Source organism: Acipenser ruthenus, chromosome 11 (assembly GCF_902713425.1).
Source record: "Acipenser ruthenus chromosome 11, fAciRut3.2 maternal haplotype, whole genome shotgun sequence".
Taxonomy (NCBI): Eukaryota; Metazoa; Chordata; class Actinopteri; order Acipenseriformes; family Acipenseridae; genus Acipenser; species Acipenser ruthenus.
In genome coordinates, this window is record NC_081199.1 from 9,123,929 (window position 1) to 9,148,669 (window position 24,741).

The 24,741-nt window shown below is 39.0% G+C and overlaps 2 protein-coding genes across 6 annotated transcripts in view; both read left to right on the plus strand.

Annotated features, from left to right (window-relative positions):
• LOC117426651 (AP-1 complex subunit beta-1-like) overlaps nucleotides 1-11,406 on the plus strand; it is a 31,761-nt gene extending 20,355 nt beyond the window's left edge. For all 3 annotated transcript variants that reach the window (XM_059033297.1, XM_059033299.1, XM_059033298.1), the window contains 5 exons: nucleotides 597-726; nucleotides 2,211-2,295; nucleotides 2,721-2,807; nucleotides 4,732-4,886; nucleotides 9,221-11,406. In XM_059033297.1, the coding sequence (XP_058889280.1) occupies nucleotides 597-726; nucleotides 2,211-2,295; nucleotides 2,721-2,807; nucleotides 4,732-4,886; nucleotides 9,221-9,295 (532 nt within the window). In that variant the 3' untranslated portion in view covers nucleotides 9,296-11,406. The remainder of the gene's footprint in view (nucleotides 1-596; nucleotides 727-2,210; nucleotides 2,296-2,720; nucleotides 2,808-4,731; nucleotides 4,887-9,220) is intronic.
• Nucleotides 11,407-16,346: 4,940 nt separating this feature from the next.
• LOC117426706 (oxysterol-binding protein 2-like) overlaps nucleotides 16,347-24,741 on the plus strand; it is a 110,050-nt gene continuing 101,655 nt past the window's right edge. For all 3 annotated transcript variants that reach the window (XM_059033304.1, XM_059033305.1, XM_059033308.1), the window contains exons 1-2: nucleotides 16,347-16,640; nucleotides 20,055-20,102. In XM_059033304.1, coding sequence (XP_058889287.1) covers nucleotides 16,468-16,640; nucleotides 20,055-20,102 — 221 coding nt within the window. In that variant the 5' untranslated portion in view covers nucleotides 16,347-16,467. The remainder of the gene's footprint in view (nucleotides 16,641-20,054; nucleotides 20,103-24,741) is intronic.

The following is a 24,741-nucleotide window of genomic DNA, read 5'->3' on the forward strand; positions in this document are numbered from 1 at the left end:
CATACACAAACAAGATAGCTGCTTTCGCATCCAGCGCTCATAGAATATCACAGACATTTCCAGAGCTTTTTGAGATGTTATAGTAATAAAATAACGACTTGGATCGCATTATTGAGGAGTTTGGTGATAAAACGAGTGATCAAGAGATGATTTATCGGTATGTACTATTACGAGTTATTTGAAAAATATAGCGAACGAGGGGTGGGGCGGTGCTGGAGATGCAGTAGTGAGTGTCCTGTTGATATGTAGTGCCTTTTAAACCTGTTTTACTGTGAAAACAAATACTTTTAAACAGCGCGTCTAAAATAAACTGCACGTGTGAAAATAAATTGGACCTGGCGCGCCTGACACACGCTGAATAAATGGACCGCAAAGGGTTAAGCATATAAATACACTCTCACAAACTGTTAATCTTGGTTTTCCAAATGACAATTATTTTGATTGATTCCAACTATTTAGATTTTGGATCAGTTGAAGCAATCTCTCTTTGCCTGCCTGTGTGATTGTGAAAGTGATGTACTTCTGCACATTTGTTTGTAATTCCCTGTGTAATAGAGGAAGTGTTGACTTGTTTTTGTCTTCTTTTCCACACCCAGTTTTGGACTGTCTCCAGCAGCTCCCCTTCAGCTTGCCACACCCCTGAGTCCCAACCAGACCATCGAGGTGTCCCTCCCTCTCAGCACTGTGGGGCCTGTCATGAAGATGGACCCACTCAACAACCTTCAGGTGAGTTACTGTGATTCTGGACTGCTTCCAGGTGCCATGCCTCACTTAGTGGAGATTTATTGAAGTTGTATTTATTACGATGTGGCAGACTGCGTGATTCAGAGGCAGAATTCGAATAGGATTGTGAACACCAGAAATATGTCTATGAGAGATTTGAGTCAGGGTGGCATATACCTTGGACCAAATACCCCAAGAATGTGGCAGGTAGCATACTGGAGACAAAAATACAAATCTTTGAACGAGGGTGGTATTCATAGCAGCGTTTTCTCAAAAAAAAAAAAAAAAGGTTCAGTTCAGTCTTGTTGTAAATAATGTTGGAACAGACAGCAGTGGAATGAGTTGAAAGTATATAATTAAATCACCATCCATTTTAGTAGCTGCTTCAGAGGGAAGGCAATATGAACTGTCACTGGTGCTGATATGGTATTTCTGACAGCTGATGATGGATTAGCAATTGAAAAAAAAAAAAAACAAGCTGAGTAATAACTCCCTGAGGCTCAGGCTTCAAATGAGTGCTGGCCAAGCTGCAGATGTAAGTGAAGGTCTGTCAGGGCACAGAGAAGGGTACATAGGGTTCCAGCAAGTGTCTCCGTTTTGGCTGCTGCTTTCCTATTTCTCCCAGTGGTTTCCTTCAATTACAATAGAAGTCATCTGATTTCATTAATTCCAGGGGTCCATCGGCTATGTACAAATTTCGTATCACAGAGGGAGTCCTTGTACTACATTGTAGTTGCTTTATTAACGTGGGCATTACAAATTAACAATGTCAAGTACATCGTGTCTAAAACACCAAAGTACGGTATTGCACGTATAGGCCTACTATACAAAGAAAATCTGTGCAAATGATTGCAAAACAACACAATTTACAAAACCGCATTCCAAAAACAGTTCTTACCGTGCTTTCTCCGTCCATGCCATCTTGTTTCAGCTTTTTAACGGTACAGTAATTATATTAATCCCTTGTTTTCTTTCATTTAACATGGTTAAACTGGGCAGACCCCAAGCCATTGGTACACCAAGAAGTCACATGGCGTATAACTGGTTTTAATCTTTCCTAGTTTAAACTCCAGGTCCCCATTAACAGCTGGGTTGGCTTTATGGACCGAACCCGGCAAGTTTGGCAGAAGAGCCCAGTGATGTAACCACTGAGCTACTTGAATCTGTATTTCCAGTGTAAAATTTGATCTAGTAAATTTCCCAGTCATATACCAAACATTTAAACTGCTTTTTAAAGCAGTGGATTTCCACTGGCATTGTTTTTCATGTAGAGAGAAGTGTGCTGTCTCACTGGAGCCTATTATTATCCACCCGCCTTGCTGTGCTTGCTTGCTCTGTTTGACTTGCAAATTTACACAAACAGTTACAAACAAAATGCTAGATACGCCAGTCAGTGCACCACAACACAAACATACCCAAACAGCATATGCCTTCATGTCTGTTTAAGTTCCCACTTAGTAATTATTGCAACTTTTCTTTGCCAACAGGTTGCGGTGAAGAACAATATTGATGTGTTCTACTTCAGCTGCCTCTATCCCATTAACATCCTATTTGTAGAAGATGGCAAGATGGGTGAGTAACCCCATTACATCACACTAACGGGTTAGGGATGTGGTTCTGGGATGGATAGTGGTTTGCAGTCTTTCATATTTGCCTTATTGGTCAGGGCGGTTTCTAATTGGTTCCTTGCGTTGGTGAGTTAGAGAATGTGACGTACAGTACTGTACTGCACCAGTAAATCCTAAAACAATAAATAAGATCTACTACTGGGGATCTGTTAATAGTATTCATAATAGTCAATACATGCATTGAAAAGAAAAATGGGTGAGAGAGGTGAGTATTATCTGGTATGCCGTCTTGTATAACCATTTCCTCCAGTACAATGCTGCACAGCACTTAGACTTGCATAGTTTGTTGCTGTCTTGAATACACTATCGGTTCCCTGTCTCTGTCTGCCTTTCTCATGCATTCCTGCTCTTCTATCTTTCTCTATACAGAACGGCAGGTATTTCTGGCCACCTGGAAAGACATTCCCAGTGATAATGAAGCACAATTCCAAATCAAGGACTGCCACCTGAACTCAGGTAAGATGATATTCTAAAAGCCTTGCTGTCCATCCGATTGAAGAATAGCCAAATCGTTGTAGTGCTCTTTTTGTTGTACAAAGCCGATGTGTTTTAATAAATCTGTCGATGTTGCAATCTCAAACGGCTTGAGATACAAACGTCATATTTTCATTAGGGCTGTCAATTAATCACAGTTAACTTCTGCGATTATCCTGTACATTTTTTGGGAGATTAATTTTTTTAACTCATGTTAATCACGCTCCTGTCTTGTCCCTCTTAGCATACCGTAATTCATTTCCTGCGGCACCATTTTAATACACTCCATGCCAGGGTTGAATGAGTGTCATTGTCGTTTGAGTATAAAATTAGTCGCCGAACTGCATTATGTAGCAAAGCACTCAAACTGAAGGGCTTGTGAAGGTTTTTTTTTTAAACTTTGGTGGTTCATTCGATAGAAAGAGGGTTACTTGTATCTACTATCAAAGTGAGATCCAGTATCAGTCACAGAAGTGCATCTAGTCTCCTGTACCGCCTGCATGCTAAACATGCTTTCACTTTCTATTCGTTCTGCTACAGACAACAATACAACAGCAAATGAAACACGTCATTTTCAACTCTCAAACCTTATATGAGAGACTATGTATTAGGAATGGGAGTGATGATGGAGCTAGAAATGGAAGCCCTACATCCTTCCACAGGGCAGAGATTCATTGAAAAATTGTAAAAGTGAAGTGGCTCCCACACTGAAGCCTTCAACCACTATCTAAAAGGCAGATGCACTCTCCCCCACACTGCTCTTTAGAAATGCCTGCCATTTGCCGATAAAAGCTGTCAGCTCTCCACTGTTTCTTTCTGCTGTGCTGCTTGAATGCCTGACAAGGTCACTGAATAAGAATTGACTCTGGAGTGCTCAACCCCTTTCCCGAGCCCTGCTGTCAGCACAGTAATGTATGAGAGAATAGCAGCTATCCTTTTCTCTCTCCCAAGAGGATTATCAATTTGCCCTAATCAGCCCTCTAGCCTTCTCCCAGGGCTAGTCTTGGAAGCCCTTTTTCACAGTGTTTAAGAGAAGGGTTAAGAGCAGGGAGCTGCTTCTGAACCAGGCTGCAGCGAGAGCAAGGGCTTAGGATGCCAAGCGGGTTTTGAATTATAGGTTTAATACTATTTCTTAGCTGTCCACTGGACATGCATTTTTAAAGAGGTTGTGTTTTTTGCTTATTCATTTAGAACAAGGCAGTACATCAAGCCATTGTAATTTCATAAATCTTGACATCCTGTCTGGCTTTGTAGCGCTTTTATTCCTGAAATAAATCCACTTCACCCGGTCCTTTTTTTAATTTTAATTTTTTTATTTTATGGTTTTGCAACAAATTTCTCAGTGACAGTCTGGCGGGCTTAGCCTTTTGTTTTTTATTTTATTTGTTCTGAAGTTGTGTGATAAACATTCTTTAACACAGGATTTGCATTGGGATTACAACAGATAAGGAAATGTATCCTTGGAATTGAATGCATTTTGACCCATGGCACAATGTTAATGGTACCAAACTGGCAGTGGCCTACCCACTCCAGGCAAAATCTAGAAAAGTATAGTAAGATGGTGCTGTAATGACATCAAAATTCTAGAAAAAGAACGTTCCATCATGAGTGCCAAAAGTCATTATAAACGTAGCCTGTAAACATGTTGTGTTAGGAGTTTATTTTTTTAGTAACAATATTGAAAAATGTTTGTCCATTGGTTGTGTGTGTATATATTAGTGAGTCTAAAAATAGTTAAATTACAACAAATTGTATATGTAATCATTTGGTCAACTGAAAGATGTCAGAAACAAACAAAAAAGAATAATTATTTTGTTTTTTGATGTGAATTCATAAGGGTTTGGGAGAGGATGAGAGATGTGAGGGAGATTTGAAGGGCTAAATATTGTATGTTCTGTATCCCCAGATGCTGTGAGTAACAAGCTCCAAAGTAATAATATCTTTACCATTGCCAAGAGGAATGTGGAGGGACAGGACATGCTTTACCAGTCCATGAAGCTGACCAATGGCATCTGGATCCTGGCTGAACTGCGCATCCAGCCAGGCAGCCCCAACTTCACGGTGAGTCCCCAGCTATACTTCCTGCTGGTCAATAACATACCGTTCGTCTTTATTAGGATAGTCAGCACAACACCCCACCCACTGAAACAGCAAGGCTCTTTAGATGTTTTCACATTTTCTTGTTCTGGATCTTCTAACAGTAGCTAACTGGGATTGCTACCGGAATAGTATATGAGAAAATCCAGATACTCAGATTTTATGAGTAATACACTTTTTAAGAGTTTTTTTTTTTTGTTGGCAGGTATTTAATTAAAGCTAAGCTTATATTTTAAGCTGCCTTTCCCTCACCTTTACAATTGAGTGCCAGTCAATGGTGATAAACTTTCTCATTGAGTGATTTTTTAAAAGCTGCTGGGAAGCGAAAGTTCTTCTCATCCGTTGGACTGACCTTTTTACTTAAATATCAAATCCGAAAACGATTTAAAACATTTAAAGGGAATTACGCTGAAAATCTGAGTGTCTGCACAGCCCTACATTGAGAATACAAAGAAAAACAGGCCACAATAAATTGTGACATGCCACCAGAACCCTTACTTTGAGCATCACAGATAAGATGCCACTTGATGATACAAAACCTTATTATCCCAAATAATGCAATGTATACCATGTTCTTCTCACATTACTTGGTCCTTAACAGATTGCCAGGCCTATGTTAGGATGGCAGCAGGGTTGTTAGTGACGGGTTCGTTTCTAGAAATGAATGCCTTGGGTGCTTAATTGCTTAATGTATGGAATTAACTAATGAGACAATTATTAATTAAATGGCTGTCATTCTTGAGCAGTAGATTAATGCACGCTGTGGGAACTAATGAATCTTTATTAAACCCATTCCCCTTATTGATGACGTGCCCCAGTAGGCTTCAAACCCTATACGAGTGCTGTGACCTGTGACCAAAGCCATCAAATACAGCTTTGTCTAATTATGTAGAAGATCCAACTGCTGAATGTGTCCTCACACCAGGGTCACTGTCTTTCCAGCAATAACTGAACTGTTGTCTAACAAGACCTTGTCAAACTGGGGTTTGGGACCCCTGGTGGGGTCTCAGAACGGTTTCAGGGGAGTCGTGAAATGATTACAAGCTGATCTAGTCTTAGTGCTAGCTAGTATAGCGCCAATCAAATAAATTATAGTTATAGAGAAAGTAGACATTACATTTTTAATCTGTGCGTACCAATATGTATACGTGCTAACAGCCCTGTGTCTTTTTGCTTTGTTATCCATGTGAATGTTTAAAATCAGATTTTTAGATATTATTTATTGGTAAATTGCTTTTTATAGGGGTATTGTGCCAGGCTCAACTCACTTCAAAGTGGCATCCCAACAACAAAGTTTGAGAACCATTGCTCCTAGGACATGTCTTTGCTGTTTACACAATAATTCTGTATATGTTTTCCTGTTATTTCTACAGTGAAATGTCAGTGATTTTGTTCCAATAATTTGTCACATGTTTTTTTTATTTATTTTTGTTTTGTTGCATGCCTCCGCTGATGGTATTTACATAATGTTACAGGATTTGGAGGTCAGACGTTTTTTTGATTTATTTATTTTATTACAGTTATAGCTGTCCTAATCGCTCAATGCTTTGTTCTGCGCTTCTCTCTTACTGACAGTTTATCTTTTTCTTAATACTTAACTTTGTCTTTTTGGTGCTTCTTTGTACCCTTGTGGTTGTGCTGCGTTCCAGCTCCGCAGTATTTGCGCGCTCATGTGATGTGAGCTTGGAATACAAGTGGTGGCCATCCCAATAGCAACTATGGGATCGAACAGATCCGTTTCTGGGGTGAGATTTTGTATCTCATCTGGCTGAGGGAGTTCACTTTCGTTGCCAACCTATGATGGCAATAACGTTTGCACCATTTAGGGAGTAAACTGCGATGGAAATGTATTCGCTGTACCATGGGTAACAGGATAAAAAGGATATGCCACCAGGGGGAGCTTTTTATCCCATTGCTTACTCAGTATGACCTCTGTGCATGTCAACTTGATGAAGCATCTCAGGGTTTAGGGTTACAATGTTGTCAGTGGGCAGTTCCCATTCTCCCTAGTTCTCCAGGGAATGGTTTTCTCGTACAACAAATCGTTGCAGTGGGTGAGAATCTTTTGCTTTTATTATCTATTGCGTATTGCAATTCAAGTCTTTTTCAAATTGTGTGGAATGGCAGGAGGCTTATGCATCTAATATTACTGCTGCATCTAATGTCATGACTTTAACCTGTGGAACTGAAGCACAGTGGTTCAGTTCACCAGAGCGAATGTGATTAACATACCAGTCGTCCCTTTTGAAGTACTCTGCCTTAGGACAGAGTAGTTGCTAATCGCGGTCCCCATGGTAACAGCTTGGCCTATCACGCAGTTTTGCCTCCCACCTGGAACGCTCGATTAACTTTGCTTGTAAATTGTGTTCTAATCTCCTCACAGTAACACAGAGGCTGATCAGAGTAGAATCAATGCTACCATGCAAATCAAGAAGAGAGCCCGTCCTCCCACCTCCCCATGCAATATTCCCCTCTGTCTTACCCACCGAGTACACCCTGGGACAGCAGCCTCCACTCAGGTGTTTCAGTACGAGATGATTTGTCACCTAAAGGCACTAAAACAATTTCTCAATATGCACCACGCTTTCTCAACCCCTTTAGAGGACCCTCTACAAGATTGAGTGATAAATGAGTTACAAGTTAAGACATGGTGACTGCACTGAAGGTGCGGGAAGCTGTCAGGAGGGATCTTAATCCATCATTAATATTTCGCGGAGAGGTAGGCAGAGGATTGTGATTATGAATGTGTCCAAGTTCATCCCAAACATTGGCACAATTCTGGCACAGTGGATATATATCCGCAGGACTGTTAGGTAGACGTCAGCATCCATACTCTTTACACTTGACCTTCATTCAGGGGTGATCTTAACCACACGAGAGACGTAATGAACAGAGGCACTACAGATTCATTACAGGAGTTTGGTATTTTTAAAAAGCTGTGATTGCTGTTTGGTTTGGCAAAACACTTTGGGTTTTGATGAAGTGTGCTTCCTGACATGCAGAAAGTACAAAGAGTGACTAAGAGTAGATAGAACCTTCCAGCAGTTGTGGTTTACTGTTTTAATGGTGAAAATCTCAAGTAAAAAATTTAAAAATAATTTTATTACTAAGGGTTGTGCCAAGATAGCAAAACATTGAGCCCAGCCCACTTGATTCTATCCTCTGCATTTAAAATGCAAGATGTATCAAGTTATCATTTATTATTATTATTATTATTATTATTATTATTATTATTATTATTATTATTATTATTATTATTATTATATAATAATAATAATGATTATGATTCAAAACTGCTTTAGGACCACATGTATAGATTAGACCTATGGGTCTTGGCATGATGTATAGGGGAAATAATGAGTAGTTTCCTGTGTATCTTTGAATTATATTCTGCTACTAACTGAACAACAGATCTTATCTCCACTCCAATGCAATTTCTTAGCTGTTTAGCTGCTGTCTTTCCAAATATAAAGCAAAACCAAAATAAGTTAACAAAAAAATGCATTTTCAAGCTGAGGTACTGTAGTAAGATTTGCATTTTTATTACCTAATTTTGTTTTTGTTCTTTGCGCATGCACCCATTCCTATTTGCTAATTCTGAATGGGCATCATTCTCATTTTCTGTCACTGTATACTGTGACTGTATGTTTATATGTGTGTGGTTTTGATTTCCAGTCTTCCAATCACAAAGTTAATGATACACATTAAGTGAGAAAGGTCTGAAAGTATTTAAAAACCAAGTATGATTTGTCAGCCTTTATTTGAAAAGGTTTAAACTATTACACTTTTGCAGAAATGGCATGCATGTGTTAGTTGTTTACTACTTTAATAAGTCAAGCTTTTGAAAACGACATACTATACAAACTTTCCTTTGTTTCCAAGTTGGAGGGTGGTTGTGTGTTTCACACTGTATTTTAATGCAGGTTTGGAATGGATAACAAACCCTTTGTGTTCTTCTAAAATGTGCATGCAAATAAACAGGAAAAAGCAATTACATTTGGAAGTCTAGTTTACAGTGTAAAATGATTAGACTGCATCCCACAGTTTTGAGAGTATGCAGTGCACATTATAATCCAATGTAAAACCTGTTTGACACTCCAACAGCCCTGCAGATTTTTTATTACAGTATCATCTGAGCTGATTCTCTAATAAATAAGGAATCTGTTGTGTTGTTTCTCTCATTTTCTAAGCCCACATTTAGCAGCATCCTTTAATGCAGACCAATACCCTTTCTGTTTATCTCTCTCCCGACTTCCCTCTCTTCTCTCATAAACTAATAATTCCCCCTCTCCCTGCAGCTCTCCCTGAAATGCCGTGCCCCTGAGATCTCCCAGTTTGTGTTGCAGTCCTACGAGGCAGTGCTGAAAAACTGAGCCAACACTGCAGAACAGCTCCGAGAGGGGCTGTGAGGAGGGGCTGGGGGTTCATCTGGGAGACCCTGCACGCAACATCACCACCCAGGACCCCCTTCTCATTCCCCACCTGGGCAGGACGGGGCACCAATACAGATTTTGTACAATACAACGTAAAGCATTTCCTGAATTTCCACACGTAATAAAATGTAATAAACCTTTGTTAGGGTGAACAACCCCTGAACTCTGCAGCCACACCTCATATTGTGTTTAAGAAACAGTAAAAAACAATGACCAGAACTCTTTTAATATACACAGTTTCTTGGCAGCTCATTGCACATCCACTGCTGCATGTACTGGACGTTTTAAAGTAACTGGTTTATTTGTGGGTGGACAAGTGAGGTATTCACTGACAGTAAAATTGCCAGCAATACAGGGAAACATGCCAGCTGAAGGCTTGGAATCATGTTTCCAGATAGTGGTGTGGATTCACAAAGGCTGCTATTGTAACCTTAAGAATCAGCATACTCTCTGAGTGACCTGCAGGTTTATTAAAATGTAAGCTGCTTCTGCAAATAATTGGCGTGCTGCGGTAGCTTTTATCCATTTAATGAACATCTTAGATGTTCCCTTCCCAGGAGCAATCATTACCCTGGGCTCTTGATACGCTACCCTGCTTGTTACAAAGCATGTCTCAGCAGACAGAGTTGAAGATTGTCATGAATCTATTCTATTTGCATTGTTCTGCAGGCCATTAGTGTTATTGTTGGAGGTTTGGTGTCTTCTGGACCATTTGGAGGTGCAGTAATCCTTTTAATTCCCTTGAAAGCAGTGATCCCAGAACCCACAAGCCTTGAGTAATACCCCTGCTTCAACAAACTATTTGAACCATTGCCTTCCCAATCACCTGATATGCAGGACCTGTATTCGAAACCAATTGTTGCAAAGCAAAATCCAAATACCCCCCCCCCCCCCCCCCCCCCTTATCTTAAGCAACATGTATTTTTGTTTCTAAATTGGAAGTTCTTTCTCAAACGGTGTTTGTAGAATGAGAGCATTGTTAGTTTCTTTGCATTTGGATCTAATGGTTTTTACACAGGCTGCCTCTTCCCCAGATATATAATATACTTCTCCTCTAGTACTGTAGTTACTAACTATTGCTTTATCCTAATACTTCCACACTACACACCAACCCTCTAACCACTAAGTTACATCTACCTTGTTGGCACACACTCAAGGTCTGAAAGGGAATGCTGCGTTTTTACTAATTGAAACACTAATTGGTTTGGTGCGGCTGACCAAATCTGTCCAAGTTGATCCTCCATTATTTCTCTAATGCTCTTTTTAGAGTCATTTGTTGTGTTGGATGTGAAATACTGAGCTGAAACATCGCCCCTCCCCAGCGTGTATTTGTATGTGTATGTGTGAGTGTGGGTGAGCGCAGTGGACTGTGTTTAGTATTTTCCTTTAAAGCATTCCAATTCTTTTCAGTGGGTTTTTGTATTTTAAGTGTGTTGTAACTTTATCAAAGAGGCTAAATAAAAGAGGCTTGGAGCTGATCTGTCTAAATTAAGGTGCATAGCAGTTGATTGTTCAAAAGGGCTATTGAATCTTGTCACTGTTATTCATAGACCCTTATGCAGGTAATCGACGTTCGTATTCACCAGCAATCTCGTAAATCTGAAAGTTGAATTGCATGCACCCCTCTTTCCAACATGTATTTCCGCTTCTTCTAAATAAATACATATTTGTTTATTTTGGATCATAGTGACAGCATTTTGAATAAATGGGATACCTATCCAAGTAAGAAGTGGCTTTTGTTTCCACCTTGAGATGCATTCAGAGCCATGTTCTAGACATAGAGCTTCCAAGACCAGTGCAGAACATTCACAAGGGCCCCCTGAGAGCTCTTGGCTGCAGATGTCTGCTCCAAGCCCCATGTGACATTGCCCAGACCAGGTCTTGTGTTAACCATTACTCCTGTACTTTGGTGTGTGAGCTGCTGCTGTGGGTGACCATGTTTAGGTGCAGATCTTACTGCAGCAAAACATTCTATATAAGTAAATAAATATGAAAAAAGTGATATGAGTGACTGGTTACTGTGAATAAAGAAAAACAATATATTCACAAGAGCAATGTGTTGGTGTGTATTTCAGTGCTGGGGTATTGCCTGCAGTTCATTGGTATGGTTATAAGAAATCAGACACATATTTTGGCTTATGCCTTTATCAGTGTTTGCATGGTTTAACACAGCAGAAACCAATCTTGTTCAAGTATAATTCAACAATGTTGGAAATAGACAGAAGAGGTTTAGAAGACACTGTAGTTACCAAGTATATAAAAGACCATTGAAAATTAAAATCAGAAAACCCTGGTGTTTATTTTAATGATCTAAACATATCTTAATAATTGCATCTTAAAACTAGTAACACAACACTTTAGTAATGTAAAATGGGAGGTCAATAAATAACCCTCGAGGGAAAACAGCAATGTAGCAGAACAGTTACATCGACAAAGCAGTCGGTCTTGGGTATATCCTCTTTTAAATGACTTATTTCCATATAAGAAATGATTTAGTCATAGTGGGGTTTGCTGTTTGCAAAGTTGCCGTTCTGAAAGATTTAAGATCCATCACTGTTTAGTTTGTTAAAATAGTCTCAAATGACTGATTGTAAACCTTGCAAAGTGGTAAAGATTACATGAACAAATTCAATTTTTCATACACCTAAATCTGTGACTAATCTTCATAATGATCTCGCACTATTGGCATTCAGAAGGATTAAGGTGACTGATGATACCTTGTGGGCTACAGACTTGGCCTCTGTTGATTAGTTGCTGCACAACATGGTACCTAATAAATCAATTTCACTTGATTAGACAAGGTAAGTGCAGTCAATTGACTTGAGCCCTTTTGAATAGTGGAATGCCTGACTCATATTTTGCTATGGTATGAAGTAGAATACATATTTCACGCAATACTAATTACATTTTGTAGTACCTTGCTGCATTTATGTACGCCAATCATAAAAGCTATAAAAGTGCAACAATTTATATAGTACAGGATTAAGAACGCTTTCTGAGTTGTTCCTTTCAGTTTTTGTTTATCCGCCCTCCTTGTTCTGCCTGAATATCCTGTTCTGTGTGCAATGCCAAAGATGTCATTGCTTTGCACATCTGACGTGTTTTAAAACAGTTTTTATACATTTTTTATAAAAACATTTAAGCCCATGTTTACTATATGAACAGGTACTGACTGAGACAAAAGTAACAATGGTTGGTTCACCAAGCTGCTTACCTGGTAAAGGCACGGCCGCGTGGTGTGCATGGTGAGTCATTCAATCTGCTCTGGTGCTCCTATTGGGGAGAAAAAGGCACCTCAGTGGACCCTACTGGCCAGGTGCCTGGTAAACTTTAGCAGATCCCTGCAGGACTAGTGGTTGGATTAGGGGTCGCTCACTGACCTTCAGGTCACATTAGACATGTGTATTGTACTCCATCCATATCAGTCAGACTTTGAGCAAATGTTTTAGACAGACTTCCTACAGATGTCAGGACTGCCCAGTCCCTGACCACATTCCGGCGCCTCCTTAAGACTCACCTCTTCAAACAGCACCTGTAGAACTCCTCTGTTGTATCCTGGGACACTATCACCCTTCATTTAATTATGCTTTATTTTGCTCTTATCTGCCCCCTATTTTACTGCATTTAATCCTGTACCTCAGAATATTGTAATCTGCCAAGTGTTTAATCTGTAGTATTTTGTACTTAATCATATCCTGATGTAACTATCACTATTTAATCATATCCTGATGTAACTTTCACTATTATCTGCTGTATTATTGAATTGTGGTTTGTCACACTTGAGAATTATTGTATTTCTTGTTCTTATTGTATGACTTATATTGTAACACTTGAATGTATTTGTATTTGCTTGCGATTGTAAGTCGCCCTGGCTAAGGGCGTCTGCTAAGAAATAAATAATAATAATAATAATAGACATTTTTATAACAATATGATCTGGATGAAGAACGGTGTTACATAAATTCTCTAAAGATGTGTATAGCATATTTCAAGATTTTAATTAAAATAATGTGCAAGATACATTTTAACATCATCATCAATGTCTGGCGATCACAATACATGCAAGAATCGAGGCAAAGATTTTCATAAAGAAATTATTTTATTGACTGATGAATTATTATTACACAAAGTGGCGCAGAATCTCAGGGTCAGGGGAAGCCATCCTCAATTGATGTGACGCCTCTGACAGCGGTCTGAGGTGATGCAAGGCCGGGTAACTAGAACCATTGACTACCGAGAGGGAAGAAAAAGAGAGACGGAGGAAGAACTCCAAGACCCTTAGAAACATAGTAGCTTCAAATGGCATTTTTTTAAAAACATTTTTGAACTGCCTCCTTCCACTCATTCTGTGTGGTTCTTATTGAAATCACGCAAATAAATATATGTCTGGTTTTGGTATGTCTTTATAATGTGCTTTGACTATGAGTTCAGGAGACGCGCTTCAGTAGTTGCCTACAAATAATTTAGGCTATCCAAAGTGTCTTTATATATATATATATATATATATATATATATATATATATATATATATATATATATATATATATATATATATATATATATATAATGATTTCCATTACACGAGAGTAGATGTTAAAACTTCATGCTGATTTGAACTAGGCTCTCGCCAAGATAAGCACCAACTAAGACGTAGCTTTACAGTAAACTAATGTGATCCATATGCGTCTCCATCCATTTACGTTTCCTTCCATATGATGATGTAGATATCCTTCTGTCTGGTGTTAATGGCTGAAGTGTAATGCTGGCTCCAGGGATCAGCTTATTTTGCCTCCCTGGCGCATCAGCACACACAACGGCTGCGATGCTGGCTCCGGGGATCAACCAAAGTGCGGCCTCCCCAGCGCATCAGCATGACAACCGTCTGGATTGAGCTAAGTAGGGTACATCTCTGGGGTTTTCAAGTGGGCACCTTCCATCCTCAGTGTTTCGTCGACTAGCCCACGACACCTCAAGAGGGCTCGACGGTGATTCTGGCGTCCCAGCATCACCCCCCTCCTGGTAACGTACTAACTTAAAGAAAGCTGTTTGTTATTATCTTACTTGCCTGTTTCTGTTCCTGCGTAATGCTTTGATTCGATATCTCTCCTACAAACAGTAGTTATGCCATCTTTTGGTAAAAAAATGGTACTGCAGGTGAGAATTGCTACTGTATCTTAACACAGCTGGATTTATCTGAATACAATACGCTGTACCACATAATTTAAATGGGCCAAAGAAAAAAAAAATGTTGCAAATGAATAGCTCCAGGGGTGATTTAAGAGGTCCTGCTGTACATTCATCTTGGTTGTTTCTTGCTAGTTTTGTAACATTTGTGCACAGTAGTGAATATAGCCCTGCAACCATAGCCTTTAATAATGTCTTTATAAAACATTACTATTATTAGAGTTGGTAGTACACATTTATGTCAATTACAGGGTACCAGTGCTTTACTCCACTACTAGCAGACTAACCTCAGGAATAAAGAGCCCCAATGAACTAAACAAAGTGAGTCCCAATTGCAGCGTACTAATCAGAAGATCCAATTAATTAGTTTAGCTGATCTGATCAAGCAAAACAAGTTCTATGGATCATGGGGATTAACCCATAGACCAGTATATAGAAAGTAGAAACCAGAATTGTAGACAAGGTGTAGAATCCTTTTCTATGTGTTGTAATACAAATACACCAATGTGCAAATGTATTCAAACACCCCATTGCTTCTGTAGTTCATTGTACCATGCTTGACAAAAGTACCACCTGTACAAAAGAAAGTCTGTAGATACAACTTCAAGAAAAAATGTAATCAAATTACACCAGAGATTTTGAGAAAGTACACACACTAGATGCCAAGCTGTTATTGATGCCTTCTAAGGGGGCCTTACTGAATATTAGCATTAGGGACACTTTCAGACACAGTTTTAGTTTTGAATTAGTTTCATATAAGATGAGTTTGCAAAATTTAAAAATGAATTCTGTAGTCAAGACATTTGTGTGCAAAGCTCAATAAATGACAAATCTTGAGGTGTTCTTATTCCACACTACTGTATAATGAGACTACATTATTTCCCTCCTCTTTATAAAGTTAATTTATACAGTTCTCATAGTATTGCTTTTTAACATAGGCAGGACTTTAATGTTATCTGGCATTTCAATTGTGAGTGAAATCTGCAATTCTACACAATACATATGCTGTAAATGAGTGTACATACGGTATGTTTATGAGTCAGAGTCTGCTTGATAAAAGGGGTTTAGTTTCATACGATCAATATTCAGTTTATTTGTGTGGTTATTTTAATATGGAAAAAAAAAAAAAATCCCATCCAGACTACGGTTAATAATCTGCATACATTTGCATGAATATTTAAATAAAATATATAAACCAATCAGATGCATTTTAGTGAAAGTATAAAGTGTGTTCTGTTCCTAATATCTCTAGACTCGAGACTCAGTGAAATGAATCAGCGTAGTAATATCACTTATTGAAAGCACATGATGTACGAGGGGGTGTAGTAAGCAGAGTACGCAGTTTATGACACGATAGCACAGCCTTGTACAGGGCTGAATGCATGTAAGCGTTAACAGAGTAGAATCAATGTCTTCCTATTGACATTTATGGTAGCTGTTTCTATTTTTTTGTCCAACCCCTGATAAACTAAGGCAAACTCAGCAGCTGTTTTTATTTTACAATTGCCTTTTCTACGCATTGTATGACTAATGGCTGAGGTTTCATACCCCGATGAAAAACAAGTTAGAAAACACAAACGTTTATGTTTTTGGTACATCATGCTAATGATCTATTTTAAAAATAATAATTACATGACAATCCTATCCGAATTTTATCCCCGCACCGTCTCTCAATTAGAATCACGTGTGAGGTTTGCTAAGTCACATGACGGTGATTTTTTTTAGTTCAACTGTACTATTTCACGCATTCACCGTCATGTGAAGGGGGCGCGTTGTTATGTATCAGGGACCCTCCTCCCATCTTCACGGTCCTCGGCGATTAGTCTATGGGAAAGCGGCCGCTCCCTGCAGCGGCTTCGGCGGGATAGTGTCAGTCCTCACCGCGGTACCCTGTTTATCGTGCAAGCCCCAGTCTGTCAGACAGGAGGATGAGCGACCCGGTTAAAAGCGTTGCTTCTAGTACGGCACCAACTGCACCAGCAGGGGCCCCAGTCCCGGGATCTGACACTTACAAAGGCTGGCTTTTTAAATGGACAAACTACATAAAGGGTTACCAGCGCCGATGGTTCGTTCTAAGCAACGGCCTGCTATCATATTACAGGTAATTGAGGAGTGTGTACGCGTTGTGCAAAGATGTTTACAAAACATGTCGTTATGTCAGTTGTTGGAAGCAGTTTACAGTAGTGCGTTATTCTGTGTCGTACTAGTGATGGTCAAAAAGTTACTTTGGAGTCATTTATGAAATACTGTTGTTTATGTAAACCGCAATTTGTTAAAAGGTCTGAAGAATTTTTTTGGCGTCATTTATAAAAGCTGTCATTGATTAATGGAAAGAAGCACCTGGCAATGAGTGTTGTGTTCCCTGTGTTTTGAAATAGAACGACCAACTTTGTACAGTACAGCGAATTAAAATGATAGGATATATATAATTAGAGCTGCATATATCTCACAGTTCAATTTTAAATATGGTGGGAAAGTACTTGTTTGTGCTTGGCTACCAATAAGAAAGATGGCTATAGTAAATATGTTATCACACTATGTTAAACAGTTTGACTTGGGGTTGAAATATCTGAGACTAGCCCATAGGTCTTGCCTTACTACTATACTGTACACTCCAGGAGTTTTCAGGCCTCAGCTAATTAGGAAATTATTTGAAAGAAATAATAGTTTTATAGGAACATAACTTAAAAATCTAAATCATTATACAAGGAACTGTTTTCAGCTTGCCCTGTGCTTTGCCTGTACAAGTTTCCCTGTTTGCTAGAATCAGGAGAGGATCATTTAATCACGTGACTCGGTGATTAGACGGGGGTTCAAAAAAATATTTTTCAATGCATTGACCAGTTTGTGCAGTATTTTGTTCAAGGAGAGCAGACAACCTTGATACAAGAATAATGCATTGTGCTTTGTACCAGGATGATCAAAATTCCTGTTCATACGCAGTAGAACTGAAGCACCCCCTGTGATTGATCTTTTTTTCCTCATGGTTATTATTCTCTAATGTTATTGCATTAGATGCCTTGTCTCCTCTGGTCAGGGCCATTTAACAGTCTGAAACTGGCAAGTGGAAAGCAGACTTCCGCAGTCTGTTAACCCATAAGTGTCTGTTCCTATGTGTGTCAATACGTTTGACAGGACTTCTTACCAAGCCATCACCCAGCTACTGATAATGACAGAGTGAGTAACTTCAGATGGCATTTGAATTGCTTCTTTACATGCCCCATTATTATTGTATGCTGTTTACAGTCATTCTCTGGGTCCTGTTGCCCCAATATTGAGTTATTACAATCGCTGGGTCTCACGTTGTCACATGATTGATATGGAATGAATCCCTGCATTTAGGACACTCCAGATAGGCTCAAAGCCAGGTAAAGGCAGGTTTAGATAAAAGTGATTATAACTTAATATGGGAGCAACTGAACTCAGAACCACTCAGGATAATTGCAAACATAAGGGAGATGTAACAAAAGCAATTCAAATAACACTTGAAGCTACTGTACTTAACCTTTAGGGTTGCACCGTATGGCTAATGTTTACGTGGGATTTCATCGGTGTCTTGTTTACTTCATTCATCCATTCTGTGTACATGCCCACCTAAGTAGTTTTTTGCAACAAGCTCAATGTCTTAAACTTGCTTGCCACTTTGCCACCCTGTGCCTAAACGGCTATTCACCTGCTATTACTTGCAGCAGTAGGAGGTTAAAGACACATTAATCTTTGTATTGCAAAACAGAAAGACCGGTTTCTAAAGTTGGGTAGGTATGTAAGTGATATTTTAAAACATGTGGTGCATGCACTTACTTACAAAATCTATGTATGTTTTTTCTGACATTGTCTTAATCTCAACATTTCTTAGTTTACCGCTTATTGCAGAGGGCATCGATGCTGACATTTAACATAAATGTAATCTGTTACTTTAAACTGACTGTTTTAAAAGATGCATGTGTTTTAGAAGTAAGTAGGTTTGCCTGCCACATGGATACTGTATCTAGCCTAAAGTCAGCTCCCAGTTTGTATGCCTTGCTTTCATATTGTCTGTCTCTCACTAGGTCACCCCATCATTGTCTTCAGGGGGTTATTAGGAGCAGCAGCTGACTGGCAGTGGCAGGAAAGAAGGCGTTGAAAGATCATTTCTCTTTCCAGGCATGCAAACCGAGCTTTCTCTAACCTGGTATTGGGGATCGGAGTTTTGAAATTGAAATATTTTCTAGATCTCGCACATGCAACACATTTGTATGATTTGACAGCTAATAGGAGAACTGAATGAAACAGTGTAGTTTTGACATCACTTTTTAATCTGATTATTTGAGCTACTGGCAGTCCACTTTGGAACACCTTCCTTTAAAATGCTAACACCTCATTAATTTACAATTTGCAGCGTTAAGCGGGTTTAATATAGTATTAAAGATTACAGTGATTTAGTAAAAAGGTGACTGCATTATTTAGTCTAGCTTTGTTTCCTTAAGCTGCCCCTAATCATTGCAGTGCTGGAGCTGCTACAACGAGACTTGCAGTATCTAAGCATGTATATGCGACAGTGACAGCTCCTGATGTTGCATAGTTAGCTTGTTCCAAACCCTCCTGCCAGACTGCTGTGGCAGACTTGAAACTGTTTAAGGACCCAGCGTTTTACACCTGCTCTGTTTTTGGCTTTCAATGCCTTCTTCCTGCCAATGCCAACCAGTGCAGATGCCAAATAGGGTGCAATGTACAGCACAGTTATTCAAAAAGATATTCTCCAGTCCTGCAGGGTTCTAGTACTTGAGGTTGGGACATTTATTTTATCCCACTTAGTCAGCTTGCTCACTAAATATCTTGATAGCTTTAATGAGGTTGTTCGCTTGTTAAAAATATTATAATTTAATAACATAACAAAACTGATAAACTGGAGAAGACCATTTGGCCCAAAACTGTGTCAAGTAAAGATCCCATTGATTCAGCATCAACAACATGACTAGGTAACCCCTTCCATACCACCACTCTGTGTGAAGATCTGTCTCTTACCCTCTATCCTAAGTTTCAAATTCATCTCCAACGGTGTCCTCGAATCCAGGTTTCAGTCTTGCGCTTGAAGTATTGGTTAACTTTGTCAACTCCTTTTTAGTTTTTAAAGACTTCAATCAAGCCCCCCCCCCTAATTCTTCTTTGTTCTCGGAGAAGTGGATTAATTTCCATCAACATATCTTCATAGCTCATTCCTTTAAGCCCTGAGGTTAGTCTGGTAGCTCTTCGCTGGAGTCTCTTCAAGGCCACATGTACACATGGTGGATGTAGGCCATGGTTATATATAGGGTGCTCTGATTTTATATTTACAGAATCCAACCCATTGTATGTATTGCTATGACTTACCAGTGTAAAACAATATATATATATTTTTTCCAATGTTTATATAATGCATTTTATATATTTAACTTGACATTCTTCTTTTAAACCAAAGAGACAATGAATGGACAATAATGTGTGTTATTTTGAAAGCATGGCTGTGAATGTGATATTTTGTTCTTCCCCATGTCAGATCTATGGATTTATGTTTCCTGGAGATTTGTGGCCATGTGAATTCCAGGTACATTTTAATTCTGCTAACGACCAAATCTATTGGGATTCCGATTACTAAACTTTTGCTTCTGTGCAATAGGAACAAAACTATAAAGCTAGAAGGTAACCAAGTGCAGTGCTAAGTTTATATTCTGTGCTGCTTTACTTTCAAGAACGCTGTTCTAGTTTACAACAATAGCACAATTGCACTGTCTGAGCAAAAGCATAGTGTTTCTGGAAACTGTGTGCAACTTATCAGGAATTCCTCACCCTTCTATATAATTAAATTGGTGTTACAGCAAAGCAACCATGTCTGCTCTATTAGACCTAGTAAGAAAATCCCAACACCAGTTTAAATTATTACAGGAACTAAGGAGGATGAAGGAGCATGGGCATGCCCTGTGGCCCTTGGCTGCTGGTTTTAGGCCCTGCATGGGTTCAGGGAGACAGCTAGTGGAGGCATGTCACACTTGTATGCTTTGTCTTAGGAACTGCTCCCTGTAATGAACCTTGGTATGGACATTCTACTTTTGCATGAGTACAGACCTGATTGGTTTGAATAGAAACTTCCCAAAGGACAAGGGTCTATAACTTGGGAATGGCAATTGATAGCTAAAAATGAAATATTTACAATGGAAGTAGTTTCACCTTTAACCAAACTACCATAAGGTATGTTTAACTGAACTTACCGCATTTCTGTTTCTTCTTCGTGTATCGAATCTTACTTCGACACACTTCTGTATTTTTTCCCACTTTGCATCCATTTTTTTATTTGAGCGCCAACTTTAACAATATCATCTTTTTTTAAATATTTATCACTGATGTTATTTAAAAAGCGTTGGTAGGAAAGTGGGGAAAAATACCTTAAAAAGGGCAGAAATATGTTTTGATTCACATGGAAAAAATAAGAAGGTGGCAATGGACAAGTTGGTAATTTCATTAAAGGTGAAACAACTTCCATTGTAGCTGTTTCATTTTATTTTAAGAAACTTTGCATGTTAACATGCCATGATGCCACAGCTGCTTCCTTCAAAATACACTGACATTTGATCAGCTGGGCTATTGGACAGTATCCCACAACTGCAGTACAGTGTAATCTTGCATTGCCAAGTATGATGAAACTCAGCATGTGGAATAATAGTACAGCATGCTTGTGAAACTAACACTGTAATATGTTCTCAATACCCAGACCTTGATAAGGGATATGACAAACTCTGCTTATAATTGGAAAACTATGGGGAAACAAAACTTCACATTGGACCCAACAAGTGAATGTAATATCCAAGTCTCTTTTGGAAAAGTGCATGCATGTAGAGAATGCTACCTGCTGCTGTGTCCATGCTCCAGAGAATTGAGACAAGATATATATTTGAAACAAGCTACCATAGTCTATGTTACAGAGCCCAGTATGAACAGATTACAGCTCCTTGCAGGAAGGCATTTGAAGGAGGCTTCCTGTGCGCGTCTGCTGATGATAGTGTTTTAAAGCCTGTTGTGACAATGGCTGTCTTAGACAACAACTGCGCCCCTGTTAACTTTAGTGTGCAGTCTGCACCGATTCTGCAAGTCAAATGAATGATAACAGCTACAAAAACTAGCAAGAAACAAATCGAAGGTTAATTGAAGGACTTGGAGAAGAATCTCGATAATAATGATCACCCGATTCGTGATTATATTTATACCATTTTTATGTTGTGTTAAATAGTAAGCAGCTTCAGATGTTCTTATATATATCTATAATATTTAGTAGTCGCCTATTTTTTATTATTATTTTCTCCCAATTTAGAATATCCAATTATTATTTAAGCGCAGCTCACCGACCGCTACCACCCCTGCGCTGACTCTGGAGCGGTGAAGATGAACACCATGCAGCCGACCGCTTCTTTTGACACTGCGGACTCACCATGCAGCCACCTCGGAGCTATAGCGTTGGAGGACAGCGCAGCTCTGGGCAGCTTACAGGCAAGCCCGCAGGCGCCCAGCCAGACTACAGGGGTCGCTGGTGCGTGGTGAGCCAAGGACACCCTGGCTGACCTAACCCCCCTGGGCGGCACTCGGCCAATTGTGCACCGCATATTTCCATTTTTTTAATGTGAGTGCCATCTTTAAACAATATCATCTTGTAATATTAATCAGATCTCATATTGCTAAACAACATAATGAACACTAAAGCTGTTTAAAGATGTCATTAAAAAATGGAAGCTAAGTGGAAAAAATTACCTTAAAATTGGTGATATAATATAGATGTGATGACAGAAAAGGGCACCAGGACAATAAATCAGTCAATACATTTTTAATAGAGGCTTGCAAAATAAAAGCCATGGCAATAATAATAATAATCAGTAATCCTAATACCTACATATTTGTCTACCAACCTACAAACCTACTTCTAAAATGTTCACTACAAGGGATGATAAAGAACCTTTGTCTTCTGGTAAGTTTTTCTAACATGGCATGCTGTGTGTTGGAGAGTAATTGAATTCTCAAATCTGCTGAGCCATTAGTGTGTGTAGCCCACTCGGAGCAAGCAGCTGTTAGAGGAGGATTCAGTGTCAGTGCACTGCATAACCCTGGGGCCGGCCCTAACACACGCCATTCATTATGCAGCACAGCGAAGGCTCAGTGCTTGAAAACTGCAGTGCATTTCCGTCCATTATACATCACATATGAGAAACCAGCCAATCAGAACAAACATTGCAGTGTATAATGTCATCCCGTGCATAGAATTTAAAAATAAAACGCTCTAAATAAAAACATAGCAAAATGGAAACCCCTGTTATTAACTTCGACCTTTGTTTTAATTTGGATAAACTGGACAGCAGCTTTTCCGATGAAAATGTGGCAGAGATTGCAGAAATAGAAAAGCAACTAATCAAATCCGAACCATCTGCGGAGCAAAGTAATAGTCGGTTTCCAACACTAAAACCTGAGGGCATTCCCTTACTAGAGGGAGTGTATTGTAAAGTAACGGATTATATGACTGCCAATGTGAACGCCATATTTAACATGTTGTGCACTGTTCACATTAAAAATGGATGCAAAGTACAAATAAAAATGACTTGTACCCTCCATATAATCTTCTTAAACTGGACCATGTCAATATATCAGACGAAGGATTTGGGTAGGGATACAAAACTAACTTTGTAATCCACCTTTTACACTTGGATTTAAAGAACAACTTGGTATGGGTCTGATCTACATTATCTCAAGATTACAGCAGAAATGTGTTTGTTTAGAGTTAAGAAACATTTCAATGTAAACCTGCATTTATAATTGTGTGTTTGCTGCAATTAATAATAATAGAAAAAACACCAAGTCTTAGACGTGTTGCATTTTTCTACTCTGATGCATTATGATCATCAACAATTTACTCAAAGCCTCCACTAGTGTTTTCTACTATTATAACAACCTTGACTTGCATAAAGAAGGAAAAACATTGAGTGAAATAGCTCGCAAGGATGATCAATACTTGAAGATAATATCCTTAAGGAATAGAAAGAAGACCAGCTTTGAATTGACAACAGAACTTGCAGAAGGCACAGATGTCGTTGTCCATCAAATCAACAGTACGAAGATCACTCTTGAAATCAGGACTTAAATGATGTGTTGCAGTAAGAATACCTCTGTTAAGAAAGGGGAACAAGATTAAAAGGCTAAAATATGCACAAGAACACAGAAATTGCACTATGGAACAATGGTCATACGTGCTTTGGACTGTTGATGGATGGACAACACCGGTGCCTTCTGCCAGTTCTGTTGTCAATTCAACGCTTTCTATTCCTTAAGGATATTATCTTCAAGTATTGCTCATCCTTGTTAGACAGCTTTTTGGGTCTTCCAGTCCTGGGTTTGTCAATTACAGATGATGTTTCTCTGTACTTGTTGATTATGCTTCAGATACCACACCTTGAAAATCGAGTGATGCAAGCTACTTCATTCAATGTTTTTCCTTCTTTATGCAAGGTTGTTATAATAGTAGAAAACACTAGTGGAGGCTTTGAGTAAATTGTTGATGCTCATAATGCATCCGAGTAGAAAAATGCAACATGTCTAAGACTCTTGCACAGCAGTGTGTGTATGTGTGTGTGTATATATATATATATATATATATATATATATATATATATATATATATATATATATATAAAATAAGGCTAAATACTAGGTAATTGTCCCAATTATCACAAATAAGTCCTTATAGTCAAATTTCTGTTAAGATTTCAAGTGTACAAAACTAGATTCAGTATCAATAAATGAAAATATATCGACTGTGTAAAACCAAGCTTGAAGGCCATCTGCCTGCTACAATTAGGTATTTCTTAATTTTAACCTACTTGTGCCATTGCTCTGCCAGTATGGGACCACACAGTGCTATGTACTGCAAGCTATATATCAGGCATTTCCAAGCACTACACATGTTTCTCAGCGTGTAAGACACACTGCCCTTCACGAGGGGCTCCTTTGCCTTTTATCAGAGTCTGCGTTTCTATTTTTCCCTTCTTGCGTGTGATCACTGTGGTGCCTGAAGGCTTTGGTCTAATAACGACAGTACCTTTCCAGCTCATTTAAGGATGAGGGCAGCTTACAGAAATGCTTTAACTGTTATTCAGCTGCAGTCACCTACTTAAAGTGATTGTCCCTTCTCAGTAGCGGGTAGGAATCAATGT